We start from the raw sequence: 21,726 nt of genomic DNA, 5'->3' as shown, positions 1-21,726 counted from the left end.
CGGGCCCTGGTGCAGACATTTTTAAAACCCATGCGCATGGTTTTCATAATTTGTATTTCCCATGTATATCTAAAATAATTCCTCATATATAAATAAGAATGATTATCACACAAGTAAACCTCAGCTGTGTGTTATTTATGTGACGCATTTCAGATGCTAGCAACAAGGTAATTAGAGTAAAAGATAACTACCTTTATTAAAATGTGTTACAATTTAGTGTATTTTTGTGTCTTCTTTTTATATTAAGGATGTATTTACTTTTATTGGAAAGGCAGATATACAGAGAGGAGGAGAGACAGAGAGGAAGATCTTCCATCTGATGGTTCACTCCCCAAGTGGCCGCAAAGGCTGGAGCTGAGCCAGTCCGAAGCCTGGAGCCCTTCCAGTTCTCCCTATGGGTGCAGGGTCCCAAGGCTTTGGTTCATACTCGACTGCTTTCCCACCAGGTCAGAAGCAGGGAGCTGGATGGGAAGTGGGGCTGCTGGGAATAGAACCAGCACCCATATGGGATCACGGCATGTGCAAGGCAAGGACTTTAACCACTACGCTATGGTGCCGGGCCTGTTATTGTTTTTCAGGAGATCCCCTATGTTTAGCAGTGCACACACCTCTAACAGATTCATTTGTACTTTTCTATTGTGAATCAGTTTTTAAAGGATGATATTGCTGGTATTTGCAGTTGTTGGGAATTTTGAGTTTTCTTAATAACTCAAGGGAAACTTTGTAATTCCCTGAATATTAAAAGGGGATGTGATTCTAAAACTACTACTGTTCATTGTGCATGTAAAAGGACCTGGAGCCATTATTGTTTTCATGTTAGTGTTTGATTTTGCGAATGTATTTTTAAGTCTCAGGATGCTGTAAAAAGAACCTAGGGAAAAAAAGACGTCTATGATTTCCTTCCAACATTCTTGCATGATCTATCTCACTGTAAAAAATTTAATATCTTATTCCTGAGAAAGTGCGTAAAAACACCATAGAAAGGTTCTGCGCTAGCAACGTTGTTCTAGCTTTTTGTCCTCACAATAGCGCTGTACAGACATGGGAAGTTAGACGTTCACTGCTTTACGACCCCAGGACGCGGCGGGCCGGCCGAGCTCGGGCAGCCACAGGCTTTCGCGTGGCCTCAGGGGTCAGGATAACGCCCTGCGGAACCCCTCCCGCGTGCCTCCAAACACCACAGGACGGGAGCGATGGCTTCACCTTAACAGCTTTCGGCTGCCGCTCCCTGAGCTCCACCCGGCCCCGACGTCAGCAGCCCAGGCCCGCTCGCGGAGAGGACGAGGCCGGGGGAAGAGCGCGTCTATGGGGTCCGGGAGGGCCCCACGGTAACACCTCAGCTCCCCACACGGCTGGCCGACCGCCGAGGTCTCCACTACTTACTGTCCACTCGGGCTCACTGTGTAATGGGGTGGGGCAGGAAGCCTACCGGCCGTCACCGCAGGCCGAGCGGTGGCCATCACCCGACGGCCAGCGTGCGCCTTGGCGCCTTGGGTGGGTGCGGGGTGGGGAGGGGGAGCGGATAGATCCGGCTCCAGAATGGCTTCCGAGAGCCTCCCTCTCGCGAGATCTGAGGGCCCGGGTCGGGAGCTGCGCGCGGGCACGCGCCGCAGAGCCGTTAGGGCGGTCCACGTCGCCGGCGGGGCGGGCCGAGCGCACACAGTTGGACGCCCGTTGGTGGAGGCTCCGCGGGAAACGGCCGTGCGCGCAGAGCGTGCGCGCTCCCGGCGCGTCGACGGTGGCGGCGAGCGGCGTCAGAGCTCGGCGTGGGGGGGGGTCGGAGGCTTCTGGCGGGTGGCTGTGTCGGAGGCGAGAGCTCGCTCGGGCCGCGTCGCCGCCGTGTCCCCCCCGAAGCGGACGGAGAGCCAGGGCGCAGCGGGGGGGGAGAGAGACAGGGCTGCCGTCTTGCACACGTTCACGTCGTCGTGAGGAGTGCAGCCCGGACTCTCCCGCAGCCTCTCTCCGGCTCCCTTTCTCGCACGCCTCGAGGCGGCGACGCCGGCGGCGGCCAGCGAGACAACATCGCACCTTCCCTTGACCCCTTTCCCGCGTCCCCCCAGACCCCAAGCCCCAGAGGGCCCAGGCAGCGCCCCACCCCCGCCCGTCCGCTCGCTCCGCCGCCGCCATGTCGGCGCAGGCCCAGATGCGCGCAATGCTGGACCAGTTGATGGGCACCTCCCGGGACGGTAAGTCTCAGCCGGAGCCCCGGGGGTGGGGGAGGGGACGGGGACGAGGCCGGGGCCGGCCCCAGGATGGGGGGTTCGGGGGCGCACCTGGGCGCGCGCGTGGGACTGAGGAAGGGGCTCCCAGATTGGTAACACGAGGTCCCCGGCTCCCGTCCAGTCCAATCAGGACCCTGCAGGCGGGCTCGGGGGGTGGTTCCCGTGCGGATTGGCGGGAACTGCTGCCAATGGGATTGAGGCGGGGCCTGAAGGCAGAAAGGAGAGTTTGTGCTGCTGCTGTTGACTTGGCTGGGGTGACGGGGCCCACGTCTTGTCTTACGCTAGTCGGGCGGCCCGCTAAGTCGCCCGTCAGGTTCCTGCAGACCACTCCCTCATCTTCACTTCTCCTTGACTTCGGACTGTGGGATCGCCCCCTCGCCGCCGTCCTTCGGGGCCCAGGGCCAAGCTTCTCCACCCCCTGTGACTAACCCCGTCCTAGAGATGCTCCTTCGAGCAGCCCCACACCAACAGCTATTTTGATGGAAGATCTGACCCAAACCATGTTTCTTGAAATGGGTGTATTTGGCCCCATTTTGTAAGGGGACTGGCCGGGGGAGGTGCTGTTATGGCTTGTTCTTTGGAGACCACCATTTTGTTAAGACAATCTGATAGAGGCTTTGTTCATTAAATATTTACCTATTTTGCATGTGCCCCACGTAGAACCATTTATCAGATTTGGCCCCAGTGAAGAAAGAGCTTTTTAATCACTTAAAACGTTAGTTTAGAATCTGTGTAGAAACCCACCAAATGCTGGGGTAACCTTTATCATAAAGAGAATTGAAAGTGACGAATTGTGATTGCTTTGGTCATAATTAGTACGCAAAGTCAGTGATATGGAGGAGAGGTATAGGTAGGGACCTTCAGGAGCAAAGCAAAACCGGGGCTTGTTTTTAATAGGCCACTTGTTTAGGCAAATAGTGGATTTCCCAAGTGCTTTTTCCTCGTAATTAAAATTGCTTGAGTTAAGAGAAAGGACAGTTCATTAGCAGTCATTCTTATAATTTACTTGAGTACTTTGCAGCACGATTTATGAATAGTTAATTGTATTCAAATTGCTAACATTTCAGTGGTTACAGTTCAGCTTTTAGCAGGCACCTCCTTAGGATGGGCGTTGTAGCTTGTGATGGCAAACTACTTGTGATTGTGTAATGTGGAGGGAAAGATTGGAAGAAAGTGAGGTTTTTGATTAGTAAACCCTTAAAAGTTAATAAATTAAAATTCCACCAGGAAAAACTTTTAATCATTTTTAATATTGAGGTGAGAAGGGTTACTTTATAACTCAAACTAACCCCGTCTTAATCTTGCTGCTTTTCCATCATGAAAGAGGTATTGGGGAGGGGATTCATCAAGGGTCTAGACCAGTCTAATTATAGAAGTCATTGAAGGCTTATGAGACATGAGCCTTTTAACCCTTGTGGAGACCATTGGTGTCTTCTGCATATGCCAGATTTCACAGTTTTCACCTAGTGTCTTAATTGGACCAAGACAAGTATCAGCTGATACAATTTCTAAATCAAGCAGCCCATCTAGTATTGTAAGGCTAAATTAAAAGGAAAACGGAATGTTCCTGTGTATGTAGTCAGCAAACCTGGGTTTCTTAAAACCCACTCTGCATGGTATGCAAATGAATAAATGTATTTATATGTCTGTTCCTGGATTTTTTTCCTTCCATACTTAGAGGATCTATGAATGAACTAATGTTTGCAAATCCACGATATTATTTAGCTGAAATGACTGGATTGTCACTGTTGTATTGGGTTAGGAGTAAGAAACATACCTCTTTTCAAGGAAAAGAATTGAATGATTTTTTTTTTTTTTTGGAAAGCCAACTTAGTTCTTTTATGTATACAAAATAGGAATTAAAGCCTTTTGCTTCTTGCCAGTATTTAATGAGTTTACATACTTCCTTTTCTGCTTCAGCACCTTTAAATAATTAGGATTGTTCTTTTTTAGAATACAGTCAACTTCAAGTTACCCAGGGACAGGGGAACATGGATACAGCCCTGAGTAGCATCATGTAATTTGAAACGAAATAATGGGAAGGCTTGTATTGGACACAAAAACAGCTTACCAGGAATGCTGTTGGGTGTCTTTGGCACTAAGAGGTGGAATTGGGGATCCAGGAAGTGGGAGAGAGATGGAGCAGGTAGGTAGGAGGCTTTTTGTGTTTTGAACCCTGGAGCCGGGCTGTCCTCACAGCGCTCTTCAGCGCTCAGGGCCACTCCTGGGTGGGAAGAGTCTCAACTGGCCCAGGAGTCCAGAGTCTGGAGGAGAAATCCTGCCCCTTCCAGAAGATTTCTTCCCTCTTTTTTTTTCCCCCAACACTTAATAGCTCCGTTTTCAACTCCTTGGAGATGTCAATCTTTTAGATACACTTACTTTGTCTTTGAATTATTTGATTCAGTAAATCATTTAGATTAGAATTCTCAGGAATAGGGATTTTGGTAGCAGGGAAATAGGTAATTTTGGGTCACTGGGCACTCAGGACAGTTGGATGAGTGGTGGAAGCGGAGGGCGGAGGGCTTTGGACAGAGGGCAGTGTGGTGGCTCTGGGAGGCCGGGTAGGGGGATTACAAGGAGGTGGGAGAGGAATGCATAAGGGAAGTGGGAGGGCCAAAGACAAACTTTGCCTTCTTTGCAATTTTGCCTAGGGCCCTGGTGGTGGCAACCGCCTGTGTGCCACTGAAAATCGTGCCGATGCCTGGCATACTGCATAAATGGAAGCAGGGTACCGCGTGAGTTGAAACATTGGTCACACTATATAAAGTTTGTATATGTGAATCAGTGTAACTCATACCCATATAACTGGGGGTCTGACTGTATTTGGCTTTTTCTGATAAGGCATCATGGGCTAAGGAAAAGATCACTGGGCTGGGACTCAGGAGACCTGGTTTCTAGCCCCAGCTGTACCTCTAATTGTATTCTTGGGTAAGTCACTTCACCTTTTTTGCCTCAAGTTAAATCTCTAATTTGTTATATGGGGAAACCAAATAATTTCCTATGTCAGTCAAATAATGTTAAAAAACATACATAAATCTTTTCAGAAAGGAGGACCCATAAGTAGATCTCAGTTATTAGTATGTTATCTAGAGATTGAATGCATTTTCTAAGTTCTTTTTTGTTAGTTCTTACTTAGTAGAAGGGGGAGTGTGTCCCATCCAGCCACTAGCAGGGGCAGCTGCACAGGAGGGTTGAAAGAGCAGTTTGAGACTCCAGGGTGATTGTAGAGGAACCCCGTGTCCTCACACAGACCATGGTTATTAGTGTTAGGTCAGATTCAAAAAGCCTTTCTGCTGCACAACAGTTCTGAGTTTATTGCCCCAGTCTCAGGAAGGGCTGAGAAGTGTGTTGAATAGCAGTTGAACGGAATCTGAGGTTGGATTTCCATCACATCCTAGTTTTAGAATTGGAGAAGTTCCAGAAGGTAGTTTGGAGGGTTCCATTTCTCTTGATTGATTAAATCTTTAAATGGGAGCAGATAACATCTCTAAAAGGTTAAATCAAACTAGGATTGCCTGCTCTCAATCAACAGGTTGTGAAATATGGCATTCTGTAGTCTTATAATTAGAAGATGTTTTGGAAAAGTTAAGCCTTCAGGTAATTAAATATTTTTTTATGATAATTATCCTAAATATATGCTCTCTCAATTAGAAGTTGTATAACTCAGTATTTCTGCTGATTAGTTTATTTAATCATAGCTGTAATAGATGAGATGTAAAAGTTGAATGGCGATTTCAGAAACTGTCAATTATGTTGAATTCTGGAAGTATAGTCTTTAGTTCAGGATGCCATTTTGCCTTGCTTCAGAACTGTTGAATCTAAGCTTGGAGTAGTGTTTCCTTCAGTGAATTTTCTTTATACTTCACTGTAATCTGTGTTCCTTAACTTGTCATTGATTGACATTGAAAGCATCTTAATTTTCTCTCACTGTTGTAATGAGCCTTATTTCTTGATTAGTTAAATCATTGTTTTGTTCTTGTTAGATTACTCATTTTTAAGTAAAGGTGGCATGACCTTTAATGTATGGGCACACACACTTGAAATAAGAATGAGATTTTAGTTCAGAGCTTGTAAATTCAGAGCTTTAATATTAAACTTTAGGAAACATAAATGGTTGTGCTTCATTTTCAGTGATTTTTAAAAACCTTATCTTGAGTTCTGCATGTGTCCAAAATCCTGGAAGTTCTGGTATTTTCATAGTGAATCAGTTTAAGAAACTGTCTTAGCTTTGTATTTTGAACTCTTGAATAAAATTTCTATCCATGTAGCAGCCTAGAAAACCATAAAATTAGCTCATGTAACCCTGCACTGTTTCTATTCTGTGTAGTTATTTAGCTCTCAAGTAATCCCGTGTGTTAGGTATTTTATGTCAGGGAAAAAATACTGAGACCAAAGAAAAAATACTTGGCTTTATCTCTTTCTAAGCTCTATAAATACCAAACAAATGCAATTTGGGTAGAATGTTGTGTAAGAAAAGGTAGTAGGAGAGCTGCAGGTTTAAGATGGGTAGCAGGAATTCAAAGGCAAGTGGGTATATTGGGTCAAGGTCAGTTTTAGCAAGGTGATGTTGAATGATAGTAACATTGAACTTTGAAGTTGGTAAGGGTTCAGGCCAGCAGACATGGAAAAGATAGGCAGTGTTGGGGCCCTGCTCAACCTCTGCCCACGGTGCCAGCCTCAGAGGAGGGTGCCCTTCCTGTCCCAGCTGCTCTGCTTCGTTCCAACTCCCTGCTACTGTGTCTGGGAAAGTGGCAGAAGATAGCCCAAGTGCCTGAGCCCTGCACCCACGTGGGAGACCCTTAAGAAGCTCCTGGCTTTCAGCTTCAGATCAGACCAGTTCTGGCCATTGTGGCCCTTGGGGAGTGAACCAGTAAACAGAAGATCTGTCTCCTCTTTCTTCTGTAAATCTGCCTTTCAAATTTAAAAAAATGACAAGTTTTTTTATAAGACTAAATAAGGAAAGCAGATTCTGTTCAAGAATGGAATTCCAGAAAGATGCATCAATCTCTATGCTCTTAAGACAGTTCTTGAGGGAACATGTACAGTTCATCCAAGAGAATGAGTCTGTTGGGGATTGTAGATGAAGAAGTTGGAGAAAGGACAGCCTGGTGGGGAAGGAAGGAATTATAAAGGGTGACTTTCTGATGGCAATCTTGTGGCTTTAGCATCTGGAGAAAAAGGTCATAGTACTTTTTTTGGTTTAAATTCTTGTTCAACAGCAGCTACTAGAAAGTAAATTGGAAGAAATGACCAAAGTAGATCAGTTATCCAATTTCATAAGATTATCGAGGTTACAGAGAAAAGTCACTCTGGAAAAGTGGAACTGTCTGTGGCTGCTTGTGCTTGCGCACTGACTTGCTTAGGCCTGTGAGAAGTTGAAAACATCAGGGAGTAAAACAGTTCAGTTAGCTGAATGGGTCACATTTTGCCACTTAGCGTAGGCCACGGAACAAATCTTTCTAGCTTGCTTTAAAAGCCATTCATTATTGACCCACGTGTTCTAATTTACTTGTGAACCGTGTACAATTGATGTTTGACCTGTTTGGCCGAACATGAAAAAGCTTTAACCAGCTGCCTTTGTTGACTCTTTGGTCATGTCTCTCTTCTTAAGACCTCAGGAACTTTTTTTCCCCCGGTTTTCTCTTTTATAGTTAACTTTCTGAAACCGCTTTTTTAATAGAAGAGATTGAATATTTATTGGCGAGTGTGTAGTTGTATACCTAGCCATTCCGTTCTGTATCCTACCCTGTTAGTTTACATGGTATATTCTGTTGCCTAAGGATATACTTTGGATTAGGAGTTGGCACTGGTGGCCTGCTTGTTTGTTTGTTTTGTTTTTGTTTTTGTTTTTTTTTAAGTAAGTTTTATTGCAACACAATACTCCTTCATAGCATGTATATGGCTGTCTTGCTTTACAGGAGGTGAATTACATGATTTCCATAAAGTCATATGGCTAGCAAACCTAAAATCTTTACAATCTGGCTCTTTTAAAGATTTATTTATTTTTATTGGAAAACCAGATTTACGGAAAGAAGGAAAAACAGATCTTCCATCCACTGGTTCACTCCCCAAGTGGCTGCAATGGCTGGGGCTGCACTGATCCGAAGCCAGGAGCCACAAGCTTGTTCCTGGTATCCCATGTGGGTGCAGGGTCCCAAGGCTTTGGGCCGTCCTCGGCTGCTTTCTCAGGCCACAAAGCAGAGAGCTGGATGGGAAATGGAGCAGCCTGGACACTGGCACCCAGATGGGATCCAGCCACCAGGCTACTGCTCCAGATGTCAAAAAAGGTTGTTGATCACTGTTACAAATCAGTGATTCTCAAAATGTGGAACTTAGACAAGCAAACTCAGCATCACCTATGAACTTGTTAGAAATGCAGATTTTCGGACTCTCCTACTGAAGAGAATCTTGGGGATGAGAATCCACAGTCTGTGTGTTAAGGCTCTGGCACAATGGCTGAATGACTCAATCCTTGCCTTTCAAGCACTGGGATCCCATATGGGTGCCACTTCCTGCTCCAGCTGTTCCACTTCCCATCCAGCTCCCTGCTGTGGCCTGGGAAAGCAGTCGAGGACGGCCCAAAGCTTTGGGACCCTGTTCTCTTGTGGGAGACCTGGAAGAAGCTCCTGGTTTCAGATCAGCTCAGCTCAGCTCTGAGTATTGTGGCCATTTGGGGAGCGAATCAGTGAATGGAAGATCTTTGTCTTTCCTCTCGGTAAATCTGATCTGCCTTTCCAATAAAAATAAATAAAAAATGTTAAAAAATTAAAACTATCTGAATATTGCGATACATAATTTAGCAAATTGAGAAACTTCTAGATAAAGGATTCCCATTTATTAATCATATTACTATTGTTAATTTTAATTAACAATTAACAGTGAATGGCATTACTATTTTTAACCTTTGTTTGGTTGTTTTTGTTTTTCTTATGTGACCTCACCAAGTTAGTCCTTTTAGAAAGCTTATATCACTATTCGAGTGAAAACAAAATGACACATAGAAAGATGGAACCTAGACACTGATATGATTTAGGGTTTCCTATGCTGAAAATTTGAGCTTGTCGGGTGTTATGGGTACTTTTTCACATGGAAACCTTTGACTTAATCATGATCAGTAACTTTTCTGTTAAATGACTGAGTGAAGTTTGAAATGTGAATTTGATGTAGCGAGTGTGGTATCTAAAGCCAGCTTTTCTACCAGTCCAGCACTTGGCACTGTTCTAGGTCTTCATATGGAAGGAAAGCTTGGTCTCTCTGCATGTTAGTAGAAGTAGAACCCTGGAGATGGAGAGCATTTATGTCTCCTGAGAGGTCTTTCTAGCCAGGGTGGGAATGACTGACGTTAGCTTTATTTCTCATCTGTCTGTGTATTCTGTTGAGTGGAGATCAACAGTTCTGTAGGATGTTACTGGTTGGTTTCACAGAGAGAGAGAGAGAGAGAGAGAGAGAAAATGCTTGGCAGTGGGAAAACTGCTTCATCAGGGAGTTCTGGAATAGCAACCCTGAAAGGTGGAGGGGAGGGAAAAGAAAGGAAGAAATGAATCAATCTAGATACCATGTATGAATAGTTTTGCAAATTCTTATGTTAAGATTTAGCTTACTTCATGCTGTTAGAAAGGACATTGCCCTCCACATAGTGACCGGTGGTCTGTCCTGGTTGACAGGCCTAGGATTAGTCATTGTTGATGGCAGGAGACACTCTGTCACTGAATTATGTGTGGCTTTAATGATTTGTTCCTTTCCTCTTTGACTCTAATGATCCACAAGTGCCCCAAAGCGGAACATTTTAATAATTATTTTTCAGTTATGCAGTCTGTGATATTGATGATAAAAATAGGCAACTGATTGAAAATTTGCAAATGACAAACACCTGTATGAATGTATAGGTTTTCTCTTTTGTATTTCATCACATTTTAAAAAACAAAGCTTTGCAAGTGAAGTCCCCATGTTCCTCACATTAGCAGTCCATTCTCCAAAATTAAGGCTTGTTTTGAATTTGGTGTGTATCCGGTGGGACAGCGTATTGCTACTGAGTTTTCAATAGTTACAAGACTCACATCTCCTTCATGATGCTCTGCATTTCAACTTTCTTTATCATTGAGTTGTCTGCCACTTCTGTTCTTTGTTCTCATTTCTTTTCCCTTATTTCCTTTGTTGATTTTAGATTTGACACGGTTGTCTGGTTGGCTGATAGCTATCGTCAACCGATGAAAACTTGTCTTACTGTTTTTTTTTTTTTTCTTTATTTGAAAGGCACATTTACCTAGGGCGTGAGAGACACCACAAGAAGAGATTTTGTCTGCTGGTTCGCTCCCCAGATGGTTGCAACTGCTGCAACTGGGCTGGTCAGAAGCCAGGAGCCTGGAGCTCCTCTGAGTCTCTTATGTGATTGTACAGGGTTCCAAGGTTTAGGGCCATCCTCCTGTGCTTTCCCAGGGAGCTGGATGGGAAGTTGAACAGCTGGGACACAAACCAGTGCCCATATGGGGTGCCAGTGCTTGTGGATGAAGGATTAGAGTATTGAGCCACTGTGCCGCCCTGTGAACTTGTCATTTTTGATAGGTAAATTTGTCATTTTTTCTTTTTTTTTTCCCCAACTATTAGCTTTTGTTTTCATAGCTTTTGTTACTTTACTTTTGTGTACAGTAAGTTCTGAATAATAAGGGGTGCCATCTACCCAGGTTGTGGGCTATTGGGTCAGAATGGCCCCTCTATGAATATGTATCCAAATTATAAAATTTGGGACAATACCATCTCATTTTGTACTGCCTGGGTTTGAAGTCCAGTATCTGGAGGCAGCAGATGATGGGTCAAGAGGGTGAGTTCCTTCTGGCTGTGTAGGAAACCTGGGTGGAGTTGGGCCTCCTACCTGTAGCCTGTCCTGTTCTGATTATTGCAGGCATTTGGGACGTAGACTAGTGGGTGGAATATCTCTCCTCCTCCCTTCCTGTGACTTGCTAATGTTTTATTTGAATCCCCAAACAGATGCTCTTTGATCTCCCCTTCCCCTGACCCACCATGTGATGGCATTGATCCCAATCAGCTGCTGAAGAATCTGCTTGTATGATAGGTGTAAAACAGCCCTCTGAGCCCTCGTAGTATCATGTAGCTACTTTGCTAATTCTGCTTTTATAGGTGCTCCATGCTTTTTCTCTTACTATCAAGTCTTCTCCAGTCTCATGCTTTATACTCTTGTTATATAGATTTTCATTAATATGTAGACTAGATGTAAAATTTTAAAAAGCAGTGTCATACACAGCAAGTATAAACTTGTTTCAGAAATTTCTAATACATTGAGCATTGCATTAAAAAATGTGAGTGTTTCATGTGGATTATGGTGGGGGTGGTAATAGTATATAGTCTAACTCTTAGAGGTTCTAGGTCACGTGACCCAGAGGACTGACAGGGATGTCCTGTTTCAGCTGTGAGGTATTATTACCATCTTTTGGAAGAAGGAGAAGCTTCTGTTACTGAGCGTGACTTTCTAAGTTCTGTTAGAAATAATTGTTACATTTCGAAAATAGACTGGGATATTTTTCTTTCCGATGCGATGTCTAGTATTTCCTTCCTTTAACATGTCATTAAAGTTTTTATAAAGCATCTATAATATTAAGATATGGTAGTGTTTTCTTTTGTAAAATGAACTCCATACTTGAACTTCTTACATATACAGTGAATTAAGCTGGGTAAATTAACTAACAAGGGAACATAGAATAAACAAGTGATGTGAAAATTGATAATTAAAAAGGTTAATTACAAGAGACTTTAGACTGAATTTTAAAGGTACACAAAGGTAGGTAGAGGTGGTTAGGGTTGATTGGAAAGTGTGAGGCAAGCGTAATAGTGCTGAGGTCAGCTTCTAAGTGTGCTAGCCATGTAGCACTAGTCCGCTTCCTTGGTCTTGGCTCTGAAGGAGCACACGGGGTTTGTGTACTGCAGAAGGTTCCTTCCTGCCCTGGACTAGACTAGAATCGGTCATGGATCTTTACATGTTTTCTGCATGTGAACATGGCAGCTTGTACTGGAAGAAACAGTAAATGGAAAGGTCATATCTCTACATATGAGGATTCAAGAGGTCAGGGAAGCAAACTTCAGTTTTTTTGATTCTACAGCTTTCTAACTCTAGCTTTTTTTTTTTCCCACGTAAGGGAGAATGGATCCTGTTTTAGAAGTTAGGGACCTGTCTTCTAGCCATTGGTGCTATGTGGCCCCTAAAAGTGGTGTGTGTGTGTGTGTGTATGTGCGCGTGGGGGCTTTCACTCCCTATTCCCATTTATAAACATGAGGATGTGCCCACTGTTTTGTATGCTGTTGTGTTTTCCCTCTGTTTTCCCTAAGCTAAACTCTATGCTAGTTCTGTACAAAAGAAATACTGGTTGCTTTTATGAATTGCTTGCCATTAATACCTAATAATATGCAGTAAAATTAGATTCTGCATATCATGAAATATGTCAAATATTACAAACGTTAAGATTCTTTTGAAATTACAATACTAAACTCAGTTCACTTTTGCTTAGCCTTCACAGTTGTTGATCACATAACATGGTCATCCACTCACAGCTTATAAAAATACAGGGAGCATCGGAGAGAATGGGTAAAGTAAAATTTTGATGTTTTTAAAATAGTACCTAAATCTGTGAAAGTTCATTTGGTTTATTGTTTGTATGGGAGGGAAAGGGTGGGCAACACAGGGGTGGGAGGGGTGGATGATTGGGAAAACAGCATGTTCCACGTGCAGTGGTGTAGGATAACCCCAGGCTAAGGTTTAAGTGTTCACACTACTAAAATTGAAGTATGTCAGTTTCAGAAGAGACAGGATCATAAAATGACAGGTGTTTTTTAAGTGGTCTGTCCAAGTGGGACTGACTGCCTCAGACTTTGTTGCCTTGGAGAAGCAAATGGCTAGGAATGTGTTCCAGTTGTGGTTATCTGCCTGTGACTCAAGTGTTCTCAAAGTTTATAATTCATGAAGAGATTGGACAAGAGGGAGGTAAGAGAATTCTTGCTTTGAAGATAAATTGATCAGTAGGAAATTACTAAAATGTTGGAGCTTCCATTCACATGAAAAATATTTTGCAGGAGTTGCAACTCAGGTTTCTGATTCTAAAAACTTGGCATTGTAGTTATGTACAAAGCCTAATTAATCACTGTAGAGGTTTAGGGCAGAGAGAGACCTGTTTTTATAGGTTGGAATTGTAACTGCTGACTTAAATAGCTTGATCTACTCTTGGCCACATTTTTAAAAACTTCTTGTGCAGGAAAGATCTGGATGGAAAAAAATAAGAAGTCAAGCTTTACCTCAAAACAAATTATTCTGACTCCAACTTTGCTACTTCCTTGCATGAAGCCATTTGCCAAACCAAATGTGATTTGTTTACTGTTCTCCAAACCTTCCTGCCTATATAAGCTCCAGTGTGGAATGTTCTTTTTCTACTTTTCTTTGCTTTGAATCCTATCTGTCCTTTTCATTTTATACTCTTTCCCAGCCTTTCCAGTGATTGTTATAGTCTTAAATCCCTGGAGCACTACCTATTTGAAAATACCCGTTTGGGACTGGGATCATGGTATCATGTATTACTGCTCATTCCTTCATTTGTATGTCCTATTTCTTTATAAAAATCATAGACTCCTTGAAGGGAGGGTGCTTGTCTCGGGTGCCTCTTTGCAACACTATTGCTTGGCACACAGAGGGCGATTGTCAGTGGGTTTGGTCCTGTGAACTCAATTCAGACAGAACACATTTTCCCCCAGTTGAGATTATTTTTATGTGACTGTATGCCCAGAAAATTCAAAATTAAAGTATTTAGATTTATAAATAGTTCTTTATATTGTTAGATTTGATTGTTACTGGTTCCCTGTTTGTGTTTTTTGTTATTTTCATGGACACTTTTATCTGAATTTTTTTTTTTTTTTTTTTTTGAAAGACATGGTTTGGGCCAGATATCTTGACAGAAACCAAAGTTATTTAAAAATTTTCTATTTAAAAATTCTTTGTTGATTGAACTGAATTTTATTTTCTGGCATAAGCCCAAGTTTTATTAGATACTGCATGGTTTGTAGCCCAGTTGTTACAAAAGTGTTAAAGTCCCTTGAGTAGAATTTTAAAAATACAATAAGCAGATACACACTTTTTAGTCCCCTTCAGAATATTTTTGTACCTTCAGTTATTAAAGGTTTTACTGTAACAGCGAGTGTTTGGTAACTGTATTTGTTGTTTTGTACAGTTATCAAAAGCTGATGGAGCACCCATTCATGTGCAGTCAGGAGTTCTCTTAGCATGCTTTGGCTCTCCCCCCCCCCCATTTATTTTTTTATCTCATCCGGGCCACTGTCTGTTAAATTCATATTTGGAATTGTTGCTGTTTTACCACAGTGTCTTCAGGACACACATATCTAATAATAGAGTCGGTGATGATTTTAATTTTCTTTTTTTAAAGCAAAAGCAATCACCCTAGGGATGAAATGTTTGGTTACTGAAGCTTGATGAATCTTGATCTTACTGAGGCCTGTTTATAGCCTTGAGCTGTCAGTCTAACAAAGCACTAAAATGATACGCTGTTGCATTACTGAAGAGTTAGATACTTGTAGCAGAGAGACTTTTAGATATAAAGTCCCCTTGACCCTGTTTAAAACATTGTATCATCTTTAGAGATTTTGACATAATTGGAGTGCAGGTTTAATATTGTATTATATGCTAGCAAGCAAAAATCTCTAATACAGCATTGCTGTTTGAGTTTATCAGAGTACCATTTTAGCAGGACCTGAAGTCCCGCTCACCAGTCCTGATGAAGTATATAGCTTTTTAAAACAAAACCCCAGTTGGCACATGGGCCCAAGGCCTACTTTCCAAGTTCCAGCTCTGGACTGTTGAGCTGTAGCCAGTGGTATTTTTCTCTGGGGTAACACTAAGTCAGCATTAAAAAAAAACAAAACCCTGATTTTGTTCACTTTTATTTTCATATACAAGAATCTGTACAGTCAACGTGTACTTCTAGATGCTGTATTGAAATTGCTGGCAGAGTTTATTCTATACAAACTGAACAATCTGGCCCCTTGTTTTATTTGTAAAGGTTCAATGTATCTATGCCTGCCTACTTCAGTCTGCAAGGGAGTGTCAGAAAGGCCCCGCATTCGCCGAGCCGTGAGTTATTGCTAACTTTTCAGATGTGTTAATGAATGTGGAAGAAAAGCAGTTGTGTTTAAAGAAAAGGACCACCAGAGTCACCTTGATCATATAGTAGCAGGCGTGGACACTAACGGTCATTCCAAGTTGTGTCAAGAACAATCTTGCTAGTGAGTAGCCCCAAGAAAACCTATTGTGGAACTGCTGTGAAGCGATCACATTAGCTGTAGTTGTCTTTGAAATGCATATCCTGGTTACAAATTAGAATGTTCTTTAAATCTTTTTAACTAAAACAAATTAGAACAAAATCTTACTGCATCAAAATATGACAGTATATAGTTGAATTTATGTGATTAAACTCTTCAGTGTAAGATCATGATGACATTAAATTTTAGCCTTTTTTGTTAAATGTGAAAACACAGAGATTTGAAGTTTCTGTGGTCTGCAGGCAGCAGGAGCAGTGGAGGGCATCACAGGCCTTCCTGCTGCCAGCAGTTTCTGCTTCAGTAATTCACCAGTAGGTTTTCATTCACTAATGATGCTTTCAGTTCAAAAGCTGAATTAAAACATCTGCATTTCTTAGGGCTTATTCTGTTTAGAAAGTGGAAACATCCTATGAGCTTTTTCTTTTGTTTTTCCAGAGATTCTAAGCAAAAATTTAACATCTGTATTTTGATACTAGAGCTAGTCGCCTTTCTTGGGTTCTTTAAACTTCTGAGTAGCTAGTCCTATTTGATGAGCAGGTTGATACTTCTGTTGCTTAGGAGCTGTAATGTTTTATATGGAGACAGACTGATAAGTGTACCCAGTTTGGCAGTGTATAGCGCAGACTGCATAAAACTTGGAGGTCTGGAGCCTTTCTAGGCGTTAAGTTAACGTTTCATTTAGGCAATGTGCCTTTGTTTTACTGGTGTGTAAGTCCTTCTTCCAGGTTTGTACACTCTTAAACACGTTATTCTACCCTCTCTAACTCCTCCCAGCAGCAAAAGGGGAGACACCTCAGCTGGAACAAAATAGTGGAAGAAATGGCGTCTGGGGTTCAGTGGGGATTCGCAGTGTGTATGCAATGTTTGCAAGATTACTTTTTATGTTTTTCAATTAATGTAAATAATTACAAAATGAATCAATGCTTATTGTCAAGAAGGGAACATTGTATACAGTAGAAACTCTTCTAGTGGGTCTGCTGCAAGTTGCTTAACCTCCCGGGGCCTCAGTTTCCTCATCCGCAATAGAAAGGAATTGGACTTGATAATGTGTAAGGTCCATTCCTGCTCTAAATCCTATGCTTTTCTCAAGTACTCTGTTTAACAGAATGCATTGCTTTTCTACCTTGACTATTGAGTTTTAAGTGCAGTACACATACTGCAACTGCATGTTGTCTAAAATAGTTTTTCTATAGGAGGTTATATAAAACACTAATCCCTGTTGAGCTGATTTATAAATAAATGTGTGTGTAACCACACATAAAGCGCTAGTAATAGTAGGGCTCTCAGATACTTAATGCTTTCCAGTTGTCTAACCTAGGATGTTGTTAACTTTCCTATATTACAGGAGATACTACTCGTCAACGAATAAAATTCAGTGATGACAGAGTATGCAAGAGCCACCTTCTCAACTGTTGTCCACATGATGTCCTTTCTGGAACTGTATGTATTTATTATATCTGATGTTTAATTAGTGATATGTACCACTTGGTAAAAATCTTCATTGTCCAATTACTAGGCGATGATTATTTTAACGCCAAGAGGAAGGATTTGTGTCCCTGTTTGTTCTATCTAGGTTGAAGAATTATATCTGCAATAATGAGGTTTTTTTTTCCATAGACGTTGATGTTTTACTATTTCCATTATTCAGAGCAATTGTTTATTTATGTGAGACAGAGATGATGAATGACGGACACACTGAGAACATGAGGGGTACTGCCACATCTGATTCATGCCCGAATGCCTGCAGTGGCTGCGCCTAGACTGACAGGCAACAGGACCCAACTACTTGAGACCTTTTGTGGTGTTGGATGAGTAGAAAGCTGTAACAGGAGCAGGGGCTTGGTAACTCAGAGTGTCTAAGCTGAACACTTGCTTTTTTTTAACAAGTATTTTGAATGCAGAGGCAGTTGTTACCATCTTATAATGAAAGGGAGTGGTAAAAAGAGCTCTGGTCCACTCATTCTCCACATGCCCACCTTGGCTGCGGCCAGGACCAGGAGAACAAGGCCTTGCACGTAATTGGCAGGAATCCAGCAACCTCAACTGAAAGTACTGTCTTGCAGGATGTGTTACCAAAAAGTTGCAGTCAGGAAATAGAGCCAAGATTTAAACCCAGGTATTCCAATGTCAGACACAGGCATGACATTTTTTTTCTTTTTCTTTTTTTTTTTTTAAGATTTATTTATTTTTATTGAAAAGTCAAATTTATAGAGAGGAGGAGAGACAGGGAGGAAGATCTCCCATCCAATGATTCACTCCCCAGATGACCGCAACGGCTGGAGCTGTGCCGATCCGAAGCCAGCAGCCAGGAACTTGTTCCAGATCTTCCACGCTGGTGCAGTGTCCCAAGGATTTGGGCCCTCCTCAACTGTTTTCCCAGGTCACACCAGGGAGCTGGATGGGAAGTGAAACTGCCAGGATTAGAACCGGCGCCCATATGGGATCCCGGGGCGTTCAAGGCAAGGACTTTAGCTGCTAGGCCACGCCGCCGGGGCCCACTATTTACATATCTTAAAAATATCTGGAGGGCCCAGCGCAGTGGCCTAGCGGCTAAAGTCCTCGCCTTGAAAGCACCGGGATCCCATATGGGCGCCGGTTCTAATCCCGGCAGCTCCACTTCCCATCCAGCTCCCTGCTTCTGGCCTGGGAAAGCAGTCGAGCACGGCCCAAAGCTTTGGGACCCTGCACCCGCGTGGGAGACCCGGAAGAGCTTCCTGGTTCCCGGCATCGGATCGGCGCACACCGGCCCATTGCGGCTCACTTGGGGAGTGAATCATCGGATGGAAGATCATCCTCTCTGTCTCTCCTCCTCTCTGTATATCCGGCTTTCCAATAATAAAATCTTTAAAAAAAAAAAGATATGTAAATAGTTCCATAAATTCAATTTTTTTTGAAAGGCAGATTTTTACAGTGACAGGAGAGACAGACAGAGGTGCTCCGTATGCTGTTTCACTCCCCAAGGCCCCATATGGCCACAAATGCCAGAGCTGAGCTGATTTGAACCTGGGAGCCAGGAGCTCCTTCGCGGCCTTTCACCTGGGTGCAGGGGTCCAAGGCCTTGTCCATCCTCAGCTGCTTTTCCAGACTGTAAGCAGGGAGTTGGCTTGGAAGTAGAGCAGCTGAGATATGAATGGGCCTTGAAGCAGCACCTATATGCACTGCTGTGCTGGCAGGCAGATGATTTGCTTGGTAATGCCAGCCTGTGGGGTGCTGTAAATTCGTCTTACCAAATCTGGGGCAACTAGTGGATTCTGGTTTCTCCGAGGTTTTTGGTTGAAAAAGGAAGGAGGGTGTTACAAACACATCATTTGTTACATGTATATCATTGAACATGCGTTAAAAGAAATACATGGTAATAAGTGAGACAGATTGTTACATTGCAAGTGATTAAGCGCAAGTATAAGACAGATTTTTAGGTCTTTTACCTTTTTTTGTTTCTAATTTAGGGCAGAGAATCCTCCTGTTTCATTTAACTCTGACCTGCTCCCTCTGGGGTCTAAATTATTAGGGAGCTAGAATCGGGAACCAGGATCCGTTATCAAGCACAGCCAGCTGGGGTGTGGGTGTCCTGGTCGTTGGGCCTAACACCTATCCTTGTTCCTGGGAATGTTTTCTTTTTGTTTGTTTGTTGTTTTCTTTTGTACTGTGTTAGATTTTACTTTCAGATTTTAAGTAGCAAGACAGATGAATTAGTATAATTAGTTCTAATTTGATGACTCTTATTGATGATTCTTATTTGATGATTTTGTGCATTGCTTACAAAGCTTAGGCTTTGATTTATGTATTCTGTATTCTGTTTGCTGTTCCTGTAAATGTCGTGTGTGTGTGTGTGTGTGTGTGTGTGTGTGTGTGTGTTAGCAGTTTGGAAGATTTTTTTACCTTCTAACTCTTCTGTAAAGTCTGAAACCTTTTTTTATTTTTTCCCACAGTTAACTTGCTTCTCATTCTTTAGATCTAGTGAAATACTACTCTTGAGATTAGTGTTCTGCTTACGTGATCCAAGTAGGAATGAGAAGCAGTATTGTTTTGTTTCGTCATCTGACTTTTTAGACTTGATATTTACTAGTTTTCTTTTAGAATTGAAACTGCAGGAATTCTCCATATCCCTAGGATCTAGCATTGGTGTTTGGTCTATAAGAGGTGACCGCCCCTCCCAGTTTTTTCTTCTTCTGTTTTTTTTTTTTTTTTTTTTTTTTTTTTTTTTTTTTTTGAGGAACCATAATGCTAAGGGAAATGAGCCAATCCCAAAAGGTTAGATAGCACATGTTTGCCTTAATTTAAGATGATATGATGTTATATAAAACACGTTATATATGTTATGTTATATGTTGTATATAAACTAAAATTGAAATGTCAGTGAGGTGGTCACAGAATGTGGTTAAGAACTCACATTTATTTTTAACATATTGGTTACTCAATACTATGTCAATTCCATAATGATGTAAATTTTTGCTCATGGTATGTTGGAGCTTTTAATTGATCGGGATGGTACTTGGTGGGCTGTGTCTTCAAACCCGAGAGGGTCTTCCTAAGAAGCCATTGAACTTGACTGGACAATAAGATGCTGGACTCTATGTTTGGTATATGCTTGCAATGGGGGAATCTCAACTGAACTTGAACTGTAGTTATGCAACAAGGTGGAGGAGTCCACCATGGGGGGAGGGTATGGGGAGGGGTGGGGAGAATCCCAGTACCTATGAAACTGTCACATAATACAATGTAAATAATGAATAAATTAAAAGGAATTAAAAAAAATTATGTTATTTGAAAAACTGAGTTTGGGGAGAAAGGGTGTTGCAGGGGTGTCTGTCATTACTCCCCAGTTGGCCATAATAGCTAGGGCTGTGCCAGAGTCCAAGTAGTTGAGCCCGCTGCTGGCTTCCTGAATTGTATTAGCAAGGAGCTGGATTGAAAGTGGAGCAGCTGGAGCCCAGCGCGGTGGCCTGGTGGCTAAAGTCCTTGCCTTGAGTGCGCTGGGATCCCATATGGGCACCGTTTCTAATCCCAGTGGTCCTGCTTGTGGCCTAGGAATGCAGTTGAGGATGGGCCAAAGCCTTGGGACCCTGCACCTGCGTGGGAGACCCCAAGGAAGTTCGTGGCTCCTGGCTTCCAAACAGCACAGCTCTGGCCATTGCAGCCACTTGGGGAGAGAATCAATGGACAAAAGATCTTCCTCTCTGTAAATCTGACTTTCCAATAAAATAAATTAAATATTATAAAAAAGTGGAGCAGTCAGCGCTCAGTGATGTGGATGCTAGCGCCAGCCGTAGAACCCAAGGACCAGGGTTATCTTTGACTGCCTTTCTAGGCTCATTAGCAAGCAGCTGCATTGAAGTGGAGTAAGGGACTCCAGGTAGCATGCTATACAAGATAATGCAAGTGGCAGCTTAACTTGCTGTACCACAGCACCAGACCTTAGGGGAAAAAAAATCTCAATTTTGCAGATACATATGAAAGTAATGGGTTTTCACGGCTTTGTGTATTATTTGAGAAGCTACATTGGTTTTGTGATTTCAGGGTGTTTTTTCATAATGCATGCTTATCATAGATGAGGTTAGATCCTTGTTTTTATAGATTTACCTCTTATTCACATGGAGTCTTGTTTGGGATCTAAGACCCTTTTCTTGATTCTGGAAGCATTTCCTTGTTCTTAATTACAGAAGTAGTCATTATTACCATCTGTTCGATTGAGCAAATTGATGGTGTTTTTCTGGTGTCAAATTGTGTACTTGTTGATGAAATTTGCAGTTAATATGGTAAAGAAGTGTCTTTATGGCATAATATGTATTGTGAAGCGGATTGTTCGTATTTAATGAATATTTGAAAGCTATATTTGTTTTTAAGTAATAAAATCTTATGTCTTTGTTTTCTCCCTACAGAGAATGGATCTTGGCGAATGCCTCAAAGTCCATGACCTGGCTTTAAGAGCAGATTATGAAATTGCATCCAAAGAACAAGATTTTTTCTTTGAGCTTGATGTATGTGGTCTTAATAAGCTTTACTGTCTGTAGGAGCAAAACAAGTTGGATGTAGATTTATTCCCATAGCCCTTTAAAGGAAAATCTTATAGCACTTTGCTACAAAATGTTATCCACTTTGCATTTATGTGAAAAGTACTAGTTAATTACAATTATGTACTTTCCTTGGCAAGACTTTAAAATATGAGATGATATTT

General features: G+C 42.3%; 1 protein-coding gene across 7 annotated transcripts in view; it reads left to right on the top strand.

The window, feature by feature from the left end:
- The first annotated feature begins 1,762 nt into the window (after nt 1-1,762).
- The window catches only part of LUC7L2 (LUC7 like 2, pre-mRNA splicing factor), a 41,849-nt gene continuing 21,885 nt past the window's right edge, over nt 1,763-21,726 (top strand). The window contains exons 1-6 of one of the 7 annotated variants that reach the window (XM_058655070.1): nt 1,763-2,186; nt 4,874-4,957; nt 12,740-12,816; nt 15,293-15,363; nt 16,897-16,991; nt 21,431-21,529. In XM_058655070.1, coding sequence (XP_058511053.1) covers nt 15,306-15,363; nt 16,897-16,991; nt 21,431-21,529 — 252 coding nt within the window. In that variant the 5' untranslated portion in view covers nt 1,763-2,186; nt 4,874-4,957; nt 12,740-12,816; nt 15,293-15,305. Of the gene's footprint in view, nt 2,187-4,873; nt 4,958-10,832; nt 11,295-12,739; nt 12,817-15,292; nt 15,364-16,896; nt 16,992-21,430; nt 21,530-21,726 lie in introns of those variants that run through there. The other 6 variants (XM_058655072.1, XM_058655071.1, XM_058655073.1 and 3 more) reach the window with 6 other exon arrangements.

This window comes from Ochotona princeps, chromosome 25 (genome assembly GCF_030435755.1).
Source record: "Ochotona princeps isolate mOchPri1 chromosome 25, mOchPri1.hap1, whole genome shotgun sequence".
NCBI lineage: Eukaryota > Metazoa > Chordata > Mammalia > Lagomorpha > Ochotonidae > Ochotona > Ochotona princeps.
The sequence above is the reverse complement of the archived record's forward strand: the minus strand, read 5'-3'. Positions and strand labels throughout refer to the sequence as shown.